This window comes from Tupaia chinensis, unplaced genomic scaffold (assembly GCF_000334495.1).
Source record: "Tupaia chinensis unplaced genomic scaffold, TupChi_1.0 Scaffold000346_1, whole genome shotgun sequence".
NCBI lineage: Eukaryota > Metazoa > Chordata > Mammalia > Scandentia > Tupaiidae > Tupaia > Tupaia belangeri.
The window spans coordinates 3979622-3991968 of NW_006159840.1; the positions used below are offsets into that span (position 1 = coordinate 3979622).

General features: G+C 36.1%; 1 protein-coding gene across 1 annotated transcript in view; it reads left to right on the forward strand.

The window, feature by feature from the left end:
- QKI (QKI, KH domain containing RNA binding) overlaps nucleotides 1–12347 on the forward strand; it is a gene marked incomplete at its 5' end in the record, with an annotated part of 132455 nt that overhangs the window by 115804 nt on the left and 4304 nt on the right. Inside the window, 3 exon segments of the mRNA XM_014589247.2 lie at nucleotides 4578–4665; nucleotides 6269–6568; nucleotides 9362–9436. Of these exon segments, the coding sequence (XP_014444733.1) occupies nucleotides 4578–4665; nucleotides 6269–6568; nucleotides 9362–9436 (463 nt within the window).

Below are 12347 nucleotides of genomic sequence, written 5' to 3' on the forward strand. Positions count from 1 at the left end.
GGATTATAGGAAATGTTCTCCCAGACCCTGCTGGGACTACTGTTTAATCTATTAACTTTCTACAAATCTGAAAAGTGGTGAAATGTTTAGGACACTTCTCTGATGCCACAACTTTTGGCTATTAACAAATGTGTGTTATGGATTTCAACATTTACATTTCAAAAGTAAAAGTGTTATTTATAATGCTTTAGTAGTACTATTTTGCATAATTTCTATGGGAAATATTTATCCACCTTGTGACCCAGCAGCTTCCTAGGTGGGGATCCAAGATAAATGAAAATTTATATTCTACTAAAAGCCTTATACAGGAATTTTCATAATGGCTTTTTTAATATAATATCTAAAAAAGCTAAAAACAACCAAATGTCTGTAGTGGGAGAATGGAAACAAAAACACTACTCAGACTCAGTCATTGAAAAGAATACTCATACTTGCAGGATATGAGGATATTAATATGCCAAAAAGAACTGGACACAAAATATCATATGACTTCACTGTATGAAATTCTAGAATAGGCAAAGTAAACTGACTGATGAAATCAGACTGGTTGTTGGGACTTGAGGCACAAAGGGGCTTTTCTGGCTTAGGGGAAATGTCCTGGTGACTTGATGTACATTCACTAGAACAGAATGAATGCAGCACTTAAGATCACGTGGTTTCATTGCATGTAAATTACACCTTAATTTTTTAAATGATAAAGGAAAAATACTTAGAAGTTCTAAAATTCCAGACGAACACTTGATAAATTCGACTTTGTAAAATATGACTTTATGACCTCGTGTTGGTTTCTTAAGAGCAGTTTCCATTGTTAAAATGGAATGTCAGGGGCCAGCAGGTGGCATAGTAGTTAAGACAGTAGAATCCCATATGGCCTATTGTGGTTCAAATCCTGGACTTGGCAGTTTTAAAATCATGCTGGACATGTATGTGTGTGTGCCTAAAATCCTGAGAGGAGAATGAAGGAGAAGGGATTGTGATGTGGCCATCCCCCTTGGGAGGAGATTTCTCAATTTCCCTTTCACTGCCTCTCCCTCCCTCCCTCCCTTCCTCCCTCTCTCCCTCTCTCCCTCTCTCCTTCTCCCTCTTCTCTCTCCCCCTTATCCCCTCCTCCTCTCTCTCCCTCTCTTTCCCCTCCCCCACTCTTTCTCTCTCTGGAGAACACATGTGCCCTATTGCCAAAACCTAAAACAAAAGAAGTCAGTGTTCCATCTCCCTAGAGGTGGTTGTCCCTGATCAGGATTCTGTAACACACCTTGTGGAATGTTGAGAGTTGAGATGTACAACATGAAGACATTTTTATTTGACCAGTTTGCTGTCTTTTTTTTTTTTTTCTGTGTTTGAGAGAAGAAGAGAGGTCAGATAAACTCCTGGTCTAAAGTCTGGCTAGTAAAGGCTTCTTATCTGAACTTGGTTTTGAAAAAAAAAGTAGCATACTCCTTCCAACAGTGTGAGGGCAAGTGTGTGCTGCTCAGTTTGTAGTAGAAACCAGGACTACAGGGTTGAAACAACCACTTCCGTGTTAAAGCAGTTCTGAAATGAACTCTGTTGTCTGGAGACACACAGCACCATGCTCATGAAAATGTAGATTGGTACGCATAGGAAGGACCCGAGGGCAAATCTCATCTTGGAGTGAGACCACCTGGTTCAGATTCCAGGTCTACTCACCACATCCTGGCTCTCTGGGAGGCAGTAGTGTAGCCCCCATAACGTCCTCCATAATCCAGTGTAACACTGTCACCTCCAGTGATGTCATTGCGGCAGGCTGCACCAACATCTCTAGTGAAGGCTGCACTGCTCTAATTGTTATTTCCCTTTTGTGGCTATCTCTGCTGTTGCCAGTACTCTGCACACTGTAAGAGACGTATGTGTGCTCACACGTGCATTTCTTCCGCCATCTTTCTCTTTGGCTTTTTCCCATATTTGACATCCCCTCACCAACTAATGAGTGGTTATTTAGTTATCCAAAAGCAATTCAATTCAGACATGCTTTCAAGTACCCATTCTCTGCACAAGACTCTTCTTTCATCTTTACTCCTTTAATGGAAGTAAACTTGCCCTCTTAAGTTGCTGACGTTTTCAGTCTTGCACCACCGCTTTCTCACTGGAGAAGACTTACTACTTCCCTTTTTGTTTCTACAGAGTATCATTTATAAAACTTTTGGTACTCTTCCATTGCTGTAAACTTGTTTGAAACAATTCTTAATCAGTTTTAAGTTTCAGTGTCCATTTTTAGTGAACCAATTAATTTTATCATAGTCGATTTCTGATTCTTCACTTCCTGTTGTAGCTCATTTTTTTCCTTCAGTTCTTTGAAAGATTTATTAAAATTTCCCTCAGCAGTTCTGCTTATTACATATTGTGTATGCCACCCACTGCTCAGTGCCACAGAGATGTCTGTGTACTGATTGTTTCAGTTACGATAGGAAGAAACACTGAGAAGCTTGTCATTTGTCCTAATCCTGTCCCTTTTTTGAATCAGGGAAGAACAAAATTATATATATAAAACAAAATATCATTATGTTACTTTCTTTTTAAATAATAAGTCCTGAATTAGGTAACGGATAAAAGCAAGGGCAATTAGTTCTCTCTTTCCTGCCATTTTAGGGAAAGCCTTAATAGATGTGCCTTCATCTATTTCCTTATTTTATTGTCTACTTTTTTCCCCTTTAGTTTGCTAAAGGGTGTGTGCCCTTGCAGCAGAGAGAAGAGAGGGAATAAAATGCAGAGAGGATAAAATGCAGCATGGGAAATCAACCCCCAGGGGTGATGGCCAGGCCACCCACCATCTTTTGTCCTCAGTCTCCAGGTCTGGGGCTGGAACTGTGCAGTCAGCCCTGTGGAATCCACCTTTATCTCCACCCATTCTGTTGGCCTTACTGCATGCATCCTTTGGGACTAGTTAAAGTTTGTTTTACAGGACTTATACACTTAGGACTTAGAATAGAGTTTTCACACCTATCATTTAAAGAGTTAGTCCTAACGGATCCAGCAGCAGGTTGCATGGTGGTTAAGGGTGCTGAACTCCCACATGGCCGACCAGGTTCGAGTCCCAGACCTGGTCACTATGACTGAGTAAAAAATAGACAGAGAGAGATATGTGAAAATAATTCCTAAAAATAAATAGTCCTAGCAAATACCTTGGGCCAGAGGGGTTGTCCAGGATTAGGCAGTGATGCATAAGAAATAGGCTCTATTGTCACAGAATTTATTTTGTGAGCCTTGCTATTCCAAGCAGCAACATCATATAGTAAGAGTGGCCTTGGAGAAGGTAGCATTTGGAAGGAGGGAGTAGAATGGAATACAAAGGAATATTTGCAGTGGAGGAAGGGAAAATTGAAGAAAGGTGAATAATGGGGAGCAACCTGGTTTGATTGGTAACATTAGGTTTGTGTATAGAGTAGTGGTAGATTAATCGGTTTAACTTGAAATAGTTTGGGATCAGATCATAAGTAGCTTAAGACATATTTCTAGATAGTAAGAAAACAGAACAGACACCATTAATACAATAGAATATGTCGATACTTTCAGTATTTCGTCAGTAATGATTAAAAACAAGGGTAACAACAGTAAATGGGAAGGGTGGTTTGAATCTAAGGTAAATGGGGTTGCCAGACATTTTGTTGATAAGAGACAGTCCAGGTTTATGTCTCTTTGTAGCGTAATTATTAGTGTCCCTGTTTTGCTTTTAAATGTTTCCTGGTTAGGACAGTATATCATATATTGATGTTGGGGTGAGTGTCATAAAATCGATAGTTCTTAATTTGATTGAGGAAGAAGATGGACAAGCATTAAGAGAGCAGAATATACAATTTTTAGGAAAAAAAAATTTAAAATAAAAATTTTGCCAGAAGGTGTGTTTGTTCAAAGTGGGAGGAAGGGAAAAAGCGAGAAAGCACCTCTTTGCAGGGAGCGTCACACCATAGTCCCTTCTCCTTTCTGGCCTTTGGGCATCCACACACATGTGCCCAGTGTTACTCAAGCCCCTGTGTCAAGTCCCCAGCCGTACAGTTAGCCATGTGGGCTCTAGTTCCCTATACCACTATGCCAAGGACTGGTCCAATTATTCTTATAACTATTATAATTTCACTAAATTTTCATTTTGGAGGGAGTAATCATAAAATCCCTTGCCTGAATATCACATTCAAATTTTGTATGTTTAAAATACAGTGTTTTTTTCCCTTCCCTATTAATGAGCACATCTGAGTTTTGGAATATTCTGCAGAGTAGTAGATGATGAAGATAATATGCTGTATTTAATCTTACTTTCATTTCATTTAAAAGCAAAGTTTTTCAGGAGAACTTTAATAAATCATAGTATAGCTTACCTAGACATCTTACAAATAGACTTGCAGCTGGCTGCCATTGAGAGTGTCCCATGTGCTTATGCACGCATGTACACACAACCACACACCCACACATCCACTGGGAGAATGGTTGCAGGGTCCCCCCTCTGTTTTCTCCGATTTAAGTAGGTGGCTGTAGTTTCATGACACCTGTCTTAAGGCTTTGGTGTGGACACAGCTGTGATGTATGTGGGCTGTCTCAAATGCTGCTGCTCTTGTGTTTTCCTTTTACAGGCAGAAGGAGAGGACAGCCTGAAGAAGATGCAGCTGATGGAGCTTGCGATTCTGAATGGCACCTACAGAGATGCCAACATTAAATCACGTAAGAATGATCCTGAGGCCCAGGGTTATAGCCTTTTTTAGCTGTTTAGTCTATCAAGCTTTCTCCTTTTGGCAGCACAACACATGAATAGTGGAAGTGAGCATTGAAGTGATTGTCTCACTTCATTTGGGATTAATAGTTCTATTTTTAATATTTTGGTGAATTCAGAATACTATCTTGATTTTATTTTATGCCAGCACGTGTAAGTTTTGTATTTATAAATTTTAATTCTTTTGATGAAATATCAACTACTGAGTTCAAGAGTTTTGGACTGGCGCTTATAGCCTAGTGGCTGGGGGAACCAGTCCTCACATGGTTAGTTATGGTTTGAATCTTACCCATAGCATGAGGGCAAGGGATTGTGGTACGACCAGCCCCAGTTGGGGGTGCTCTCTTGCCCTCTCCCTCTGTCTTCCTCTAACAATTGCATACCCCCTTTAGCAATTAAAAAAATATTGCAAGAAATTTCCCACTCTTTTAATTTCAGGTTTAAAGCTTCCAGCTTATTTTTTTACCTTTATGCAGAAGACAAAATTTTGAAACCCATTTTTTTCTAATTTGAAGTATATCTGAATGAAATGACCTTTCTGTTGGATTCTTTCAGCCTCTCATCTTGCTTGCATGTTGTCCCTCCAGTATTTTGCCCTTATTGATTTCATATGTGAGTTCACAGAAATCAGTGGGTGATTTCTATTTTCAGTTCCATTTTTTCCTTTCTATTAGGTTGTCATGATGTATTTTTCGATGTTTTTCTATGCAAAAATGTGTCATGACCCAATGACCCAGTATTTACCTATACATGTTTTTATAAGCCATAAGAGGATTGTTTTTCTTTATTTAAAGGAGATAATGTGAAATTTATATTTTCAGACAATCTAAGGTCTACACGTCATTTATATGAACATAGTATGTATAAATTACTAATTATTAAAGGAAATAGGATTTTAAAGTCCTAACCAACTTTCCAGACAATAGGCTTAGATGTATAGTACTTACAAATAGTTGGCTTTAATTTATTCATGAGAATGTGAGTATATCATTAATAGTCAGGAATTTAAAAATGGGACTTTTTCATATTGTTTTCCTGTGAAGCTCATTTCTAAAGATTCAGGAAATTTGTATATACACTTATTAGTTTGGCCAACTTAATACAATGAAAATTACTCTTCCTCTGAAACTGAATATACTTTGGACACATACCAAAACTGTTTCTGTGGACTCCAATTACCAATTATTTTTTTAACATCTTTTAATGCAAATGTTCTCTTGTGCTTCTGCATGCATCTTTATTTTCATGAAGTGTTAAAAACACAGATTTATCCAGTATATGAGCTATATATAACCTATTTTAATGGTCTTTTTTTTTACAGTAACTTTTAAATTTTTGTACATTTATTCTTAATTCAGTTTGGGAAAGGGAAAGCTGTTTGCATTTAAGTGGTGTGCTGTGGCATTTTTGTGTGATCAGCGCATGTACTAATTATTTCCTTTTATTTTTCCTTTTTCCTGCTTTTTCCTTTCTTTCTCCTACTCCTCTCTCATTTTTCCATATGTTATACTGCTATCTCTACACCTTCTCTCTGAATTTCTTTGCTTACTGTAGCAGCCCTTGCCTTTTCTCTTGCAGCAACAGCCCAGGCTGCTCCAAGGATCATTACTGGGCCAGCGCCTGTTCTCCCACCAGCTGCCCTGCGTACTCCTACGCCAGCTGGCCCTACCATAATGCCTTTGATCAGACAGATACAGACCGCTGTCATGCCAAACGGAACTCCTCACCCAACTGCTGCAATAGTTCCTCCAGGGCCCGAAGCTGGTTTAATCTACACGCCCTATGAATACCCCTACACGTTGGCACCAGCTACATCAATCCTTGAGTATCCTATTGAACCTAGTGGCGTATTAGGTAAGTTCTCCCTGTGTGGTTAAAAACTTTTTTCTTCATAAACTTTGCTGCCCCAGACATTGCAGTGATTTAATCAGTTTTAGAAAGTCAAGACAAGTTACCATTAGGCAAGACTAAAAACTAAATTTTGTCTTTATTTCAGTCTCTCATAGGGTTCCTTTTTTAAATAATTGCACTTTAAATGTCTTCAGATTCAGTTTGGTAACTCGGAATCAGTTTGGGTAAATTTGTTATATGTATTTCAAACAGAAAATACTCTTCACATTTGATGTTACTGAGGCCATTCTGAATTTAAAGCCCCATCTCCTTGGCCTACTAGTCTCTTTTAGTTTCATCTTCCAAAGTTAGATTCTATTGTCTCACATGTATTTAGTGTATTTACTTGTTAGCTTAATTTTAAATTTCTGTGTAAAAGTATTTTCAGATGTTTATAAGGTGATATTGTGTGTGTTTTAAAATATTTGCGATCACTTCAAATACGAAAGGGGCTAGATAAATAGTTGCATTCTTAAGATTTTTCAGTTTCTGTCTTTCTAAGTCCTAGTTAATTAAACATGAGAGCTACTCTTAATTTCAGTAGTACAATATTGTTATGTCAGTAAATACCACGTCTGATTCAGAATCACACTTGAGGCAAAAATTAAGGTCATTCTTTGAACACTTGGTTTTACATGAACAAAAAAGTGGTGTGCTCGAAAAAGACATTACTGCTGCCTTTTTTTTATAGAGTGGATTGAAATGCCAGTCATGCCTGATATTTCAGCCCATTGACTTGCTGGAGGAAGGACTAGAATACAGCAGCTGTTATAACACGACCAGTCAATGTGGAACAGACTGTTTCTGTGCAACCCCTTTGTTTTACCAGACACAATTTGAATACTTTTTTTTTTCCCTGAATTGTATATGACCTTGGTGCTGCATGCATGCTGTTGACTTTTAGGACTTTGATCATTTAAGGTGTTTTTTTTCCAGCATTAATACTGATTTATAAAGATTTGAAAGTTTTTAATGGACACTGGACACTAAGATTTAAACTTAAAAATTCATTGTTCAATTAAAGAAATCCAGAATGCTCTGTATGTTATCTGTGTGTGTGCATGCACTCAGGTGCCTTTTGTTTTATGAACAAATACAATTTATTGTGTATGTTTTCCGTTTATCTCTAAATCATTGTATAAAGTAATTATAGGTCAGAATTATACCAGAGAACTGTTTATGAGAGGCTTGTTTCTGTTGCACATTTCTTGAAGCATTTTTAGAATAACATGTAACCTGTAACCTTGTTTAAGTTTTCCTTTCTATTAATACTCTGTCCTGTGGCCCTGTGCATGCTCCTTCCCCCTGAACTCCTCTCTGCTGCACCCACAGCATCTGTTCCCTGAGGAGTTATGACTTGAGTTCCTGTAGGGTTGGGGCTCTTAGCCACCAGCTGCTATTCTAGCGTTTTCAATGCAAGAGCTCCCTGATTTTGCCACATGGAGTTATACTTACATATGACTAGCTTATCTAAAATTAAAAAGGGTGATGGACCAGTTTACTGCTTAGAAACAGCAACAGGCACTGCAGTAAAACTTGTTTCTCATTGTAGAACATGATTTTTTTTGTTGTCGGGAAATTTTTATATATAAAAGCTTAAGGATTAGATGGGCAAAATTAAGAATAAACTATGCAGGTGCCTAGTTGGCATTCATGATGATTAATAGTACTAAGTGAAAAAAATTCATTATAATCATTATTTCTTGCTTTGCCACCTAAGCAGTAAAACATGATATCGACCACTTGGAAAACTGAAAAAATTATTTTAAATTGCTAAGTTATAATAAATCTGCACACAGATAACATGCATGCTATATATCAAGTCTCACATTAAATTACTTTTAAAATAAGCAGTGCCCTTCAAAACAGATGCAGACATGTGTGTTGGTGGTAGTGAGGAGATTGGTATTAGCATCAAATCTTCATTGATGACTAATTTTTAATTCCCTTCCTTTTATCTTTAGGTATGGCTTTCCCAACGAAAGGCTAAGAATTCAAGAACGGTCTTAACTGAACCCTCATCAGATCTGAATTTAACAAATGCTTAGTCTCAGCAGCCTCCGGGGGAAAAAAAAGCTTAGCCTAGCAGTCAGTGACTTACTTGCACTTTTTGCACATAGATATAAAGTAAAATTATGCTTAATTTGGTTTAGTCTGCAATATGACAAAGTAACGGTAATTTATAAAGGAGTGTATAGTAGTATACTGACTGCTAAGTGTACTATACTGTTTGCTTTACTAATCACCTAATTCATTGCAGTTCATACTTATTGACTCAAAGTTTAAAACCACAATCTGTAGGCTTTAAGAATGCTTTTAAACCTTTTTAAGTGGTAAACTCTAGAAGTTGTCTTAAGGTTAGCAAATAATTGTCAGTATTAAACACGGCATTAAGTAGTCCTGCTGCAAGAAAGGCACTTCAGTGAATATGTGACTAGTAAAGCTTGAATATGTTTGGATCTAATAGAGCTCATGAGATACTGTAACTTGGGAAATGTAAATGAAATGGATAAACTAGGTTAAGGCCAAGATATTTGAAATGAATGCAATATTAATAGATGCATATATATGTGACATATTAGGGTAATATTAAAACTACTGTGCCTTAACGTGTTTCTTAAAGCAAACTTTTGTAGTAAATGAATATTTGAAATCCATTTTGATAAACCTGCTGTTAATGTTTTGTTTTGTTTTGTTTTGTTTTTCCCTCCTCATGAATGTTTTCTAACTTTGTCTTGGTAATTGCAATTTAACTAGGTGCGGTGGCTACTAAAGTTCGAAGGCACGATATGCGTGTCCATCCTTACCAAAGGATTGTGACCGCAGACCGAGGTTAGTTTAGTTCTGCAGTTATTGTTTATAAGAAATGCCTTGGGTGTCCATAAAATTTGCAACACCACACCTGATGGAAAAATGTAACTGCTTACATGCACACTGATTCTTTTCTTTTTCTAAATTTATTTGTAATAATTGACAGATTTAAGGGTTGGGTTGGGTTTTTTGTTTCATATTTTCGCCCTTCATATTTTAACTTAATTAAACCTTTTATTATTATGTACTATGATTTATTCCTACTAAAACATAAATTAGTCAATTTGGGGAGCTATTGAATTTTGATGTTGCCTTAATTATTTTTCAGTAATAACTTTTGCTAAAATCTACCTTTTACTTGTTCTGAAATTTCGGGTTGGTATTGCAAAATGAATTGAATGGATGGTGCTTTAATGAGAGAAGTAAAGGAATATATGCCTCCTGTGTCCTTCTGGAGAAAACTGAAGATTTAGTTTCCATTTTTTCTTTATAATAGTTGAGCCACTGTGTAAACATGAGCATGAATATGTCAAGTACTTAGCCGAAATCCACAAAGTAAGGACTGTGAAGATAACTTTCATGTAGTTGGATTATTTTTTTATAAATTAGAAAATCAGTTCCCTTTTATTCTTACATTCTCTTGCCAAAATGGATCCTTTGATTTTTGTTATTTGCTGCTAAAATATATTATCTGAAGGTAAACTATCTCTTTGTGGTGATATGAGATCCAGCTGTTTGAATATAATCCTTTTTGACTAACCTGTGACTGGAAAATAAGTCTTCATTTTTCTCCTTTTCAACATTTGTAATTTCTGTCCTGTGTATGCCCTTGGACCCTTTTATAAATTATTTATGTTTATTGAGGAGTGATATTTTCGGTTTATTGACATTGGGTTGTTTTCTAAGTTTTTTATCACAAGATGAGAATCACAAGCATGGGAAAAAGACTTTTTTAAGGTTTCTCTTATGGCACATTTATTACCTACTAATTAAAAGGATTGCAGTCTAATGTTAGTGGGAGAAATGTGCTGAATTTACACTAAGTATACACCCATGAATTAATGAAAGACTTCCCCACTGCACACAGTTACCTTGAATACCAATGGTAAATATGGGGCATAGCCATTGTCCACATCAGAGGTAAAATGCCATTCCAGAGATATTGATAACATTTACTTAGAATCATTCGTAATGAAAGAGCCTTAAAGACTTCTAACTACTGTATACATTATCTTTATTGATTATTCATCAACAAAATAAACCCCAAGCTCAGTGATTATCTGTGAGAATGCTATTCCATGTCATTGTGTTATGTGCGAGCATATACAATGCTGTCTTGTTATATCACAGCAAGTCTTCTAGTGATGGGAAGTTTAAAAAAGAAAAAGCATTATCCCATTAATAACTTATACTGCTAATGTCTAAGATAGTTCTAAAGACTATTTTAAAGTAGTTTTTCTTCTGTTCATCTTTTCTTGCGTGCCCCCTTTTCAGAGATTTCTTATGATTTTGTTTCACTCCAATTATTATTGGCCTTCTTAATACTCCAGTGCCTTGAGGTAGTTGAAGATATTAGAGGAAGATTTTACTGTATTTGGAAAATGACAGCACATTCCATGCATGGCTCTTTCATTGTTACATGTGTCTTTATCAGTCCTGTCACTATTTGAAATGCAATGTCAGCAAACCGAAAGGCTAACTTTTTAAATAACAGTACTCTATACTTACTCTCACTGTGTGCACTCACTGGGTCTAAGGGAGATGTCTGAAGTCCTTCACTTAAATTATTTTATGATACTACTGTTTTCTCTATTTTTGAGGTTTTTAAATTATTTTTTAAAAATCTTTTGAAGAGAAGATTATTATAAGCCTTTATTTAATACAAAGATACTCAGCCCTTGGACATAAAACCATGTAATTCTATATGAATATTTAGAGTACTACATGGTTGACAAGCACCTAGTTCTCTACTAAAAGTAAACCCACCTTCACACGTATTTCAGAACTGAATTTGAAGCTGATATAAGGTCAAATGACTTGTTAGGTGTATTGAACTATAAGTGGTTTTGCATGATTGACACACCTGTGTGTACTGTAGGAGCCAGGACTTGGCAGAGGATGTATGTGAGGTGTTCTGATATATATAAGTGGCAGTTCACTTTGTTTATATATTCCACACTCAACCATAATCAGGTTTTTTTTGAGTAATGATTTTGCAAAAATCTTACATAATTTGTATAAGAAATTTAAACAGTTTTAATCAGTTATAGGTAATATCAAAAGTGCTTTAAGAGTCTATATTTTAGAGTATCTGTATTACTATGACTACATCATCGTAAGTATTTATTTTCTCCTTTGATGAACAACAGTTTTCATTCTAAGTAAAATTCCACTTTTTAAGAAATTCAGGGAAGATTTGGTCGCATTGACGATACAATATTTTTGTAGTATTTATAAACTGTCCTAAATGATAGACTATAGAAAGCATTTTTGTCACATGAAGTTAAATCAGTCCATTATACATAACTCATTTAAACTCTGTGAACATTATACCTACTGGGCTTTGATTTGTGAAATGGCACAAATTCTAACTGCACTGAATACTCTCTTATTCACATCTCCTCTGCCTTAGTCATAATGGCAACAGTACAGAAAATTCTGTCAAACCTCAGAATATAGTAGAAATAATTAAGCTGTTGAATGAGTCTTAAAAAATCATACTACTGTTAAGTGGACCAAGTTTGGTGAAGCAGAATGTGACAGAGGTTGATTAAGAAAGGAGTAACTCAAGGACATTGAGAATGATAACTTTTCCACTTGAGAACTACTTTGTTTTACTGTAATTTTTTAAAATTTTTTTGTTCTTTTTGTTATTTTGCAAAAGAAAATAGTATTTACAGGTGGCTTCTTTTAAAATATAAAATATAAAGCA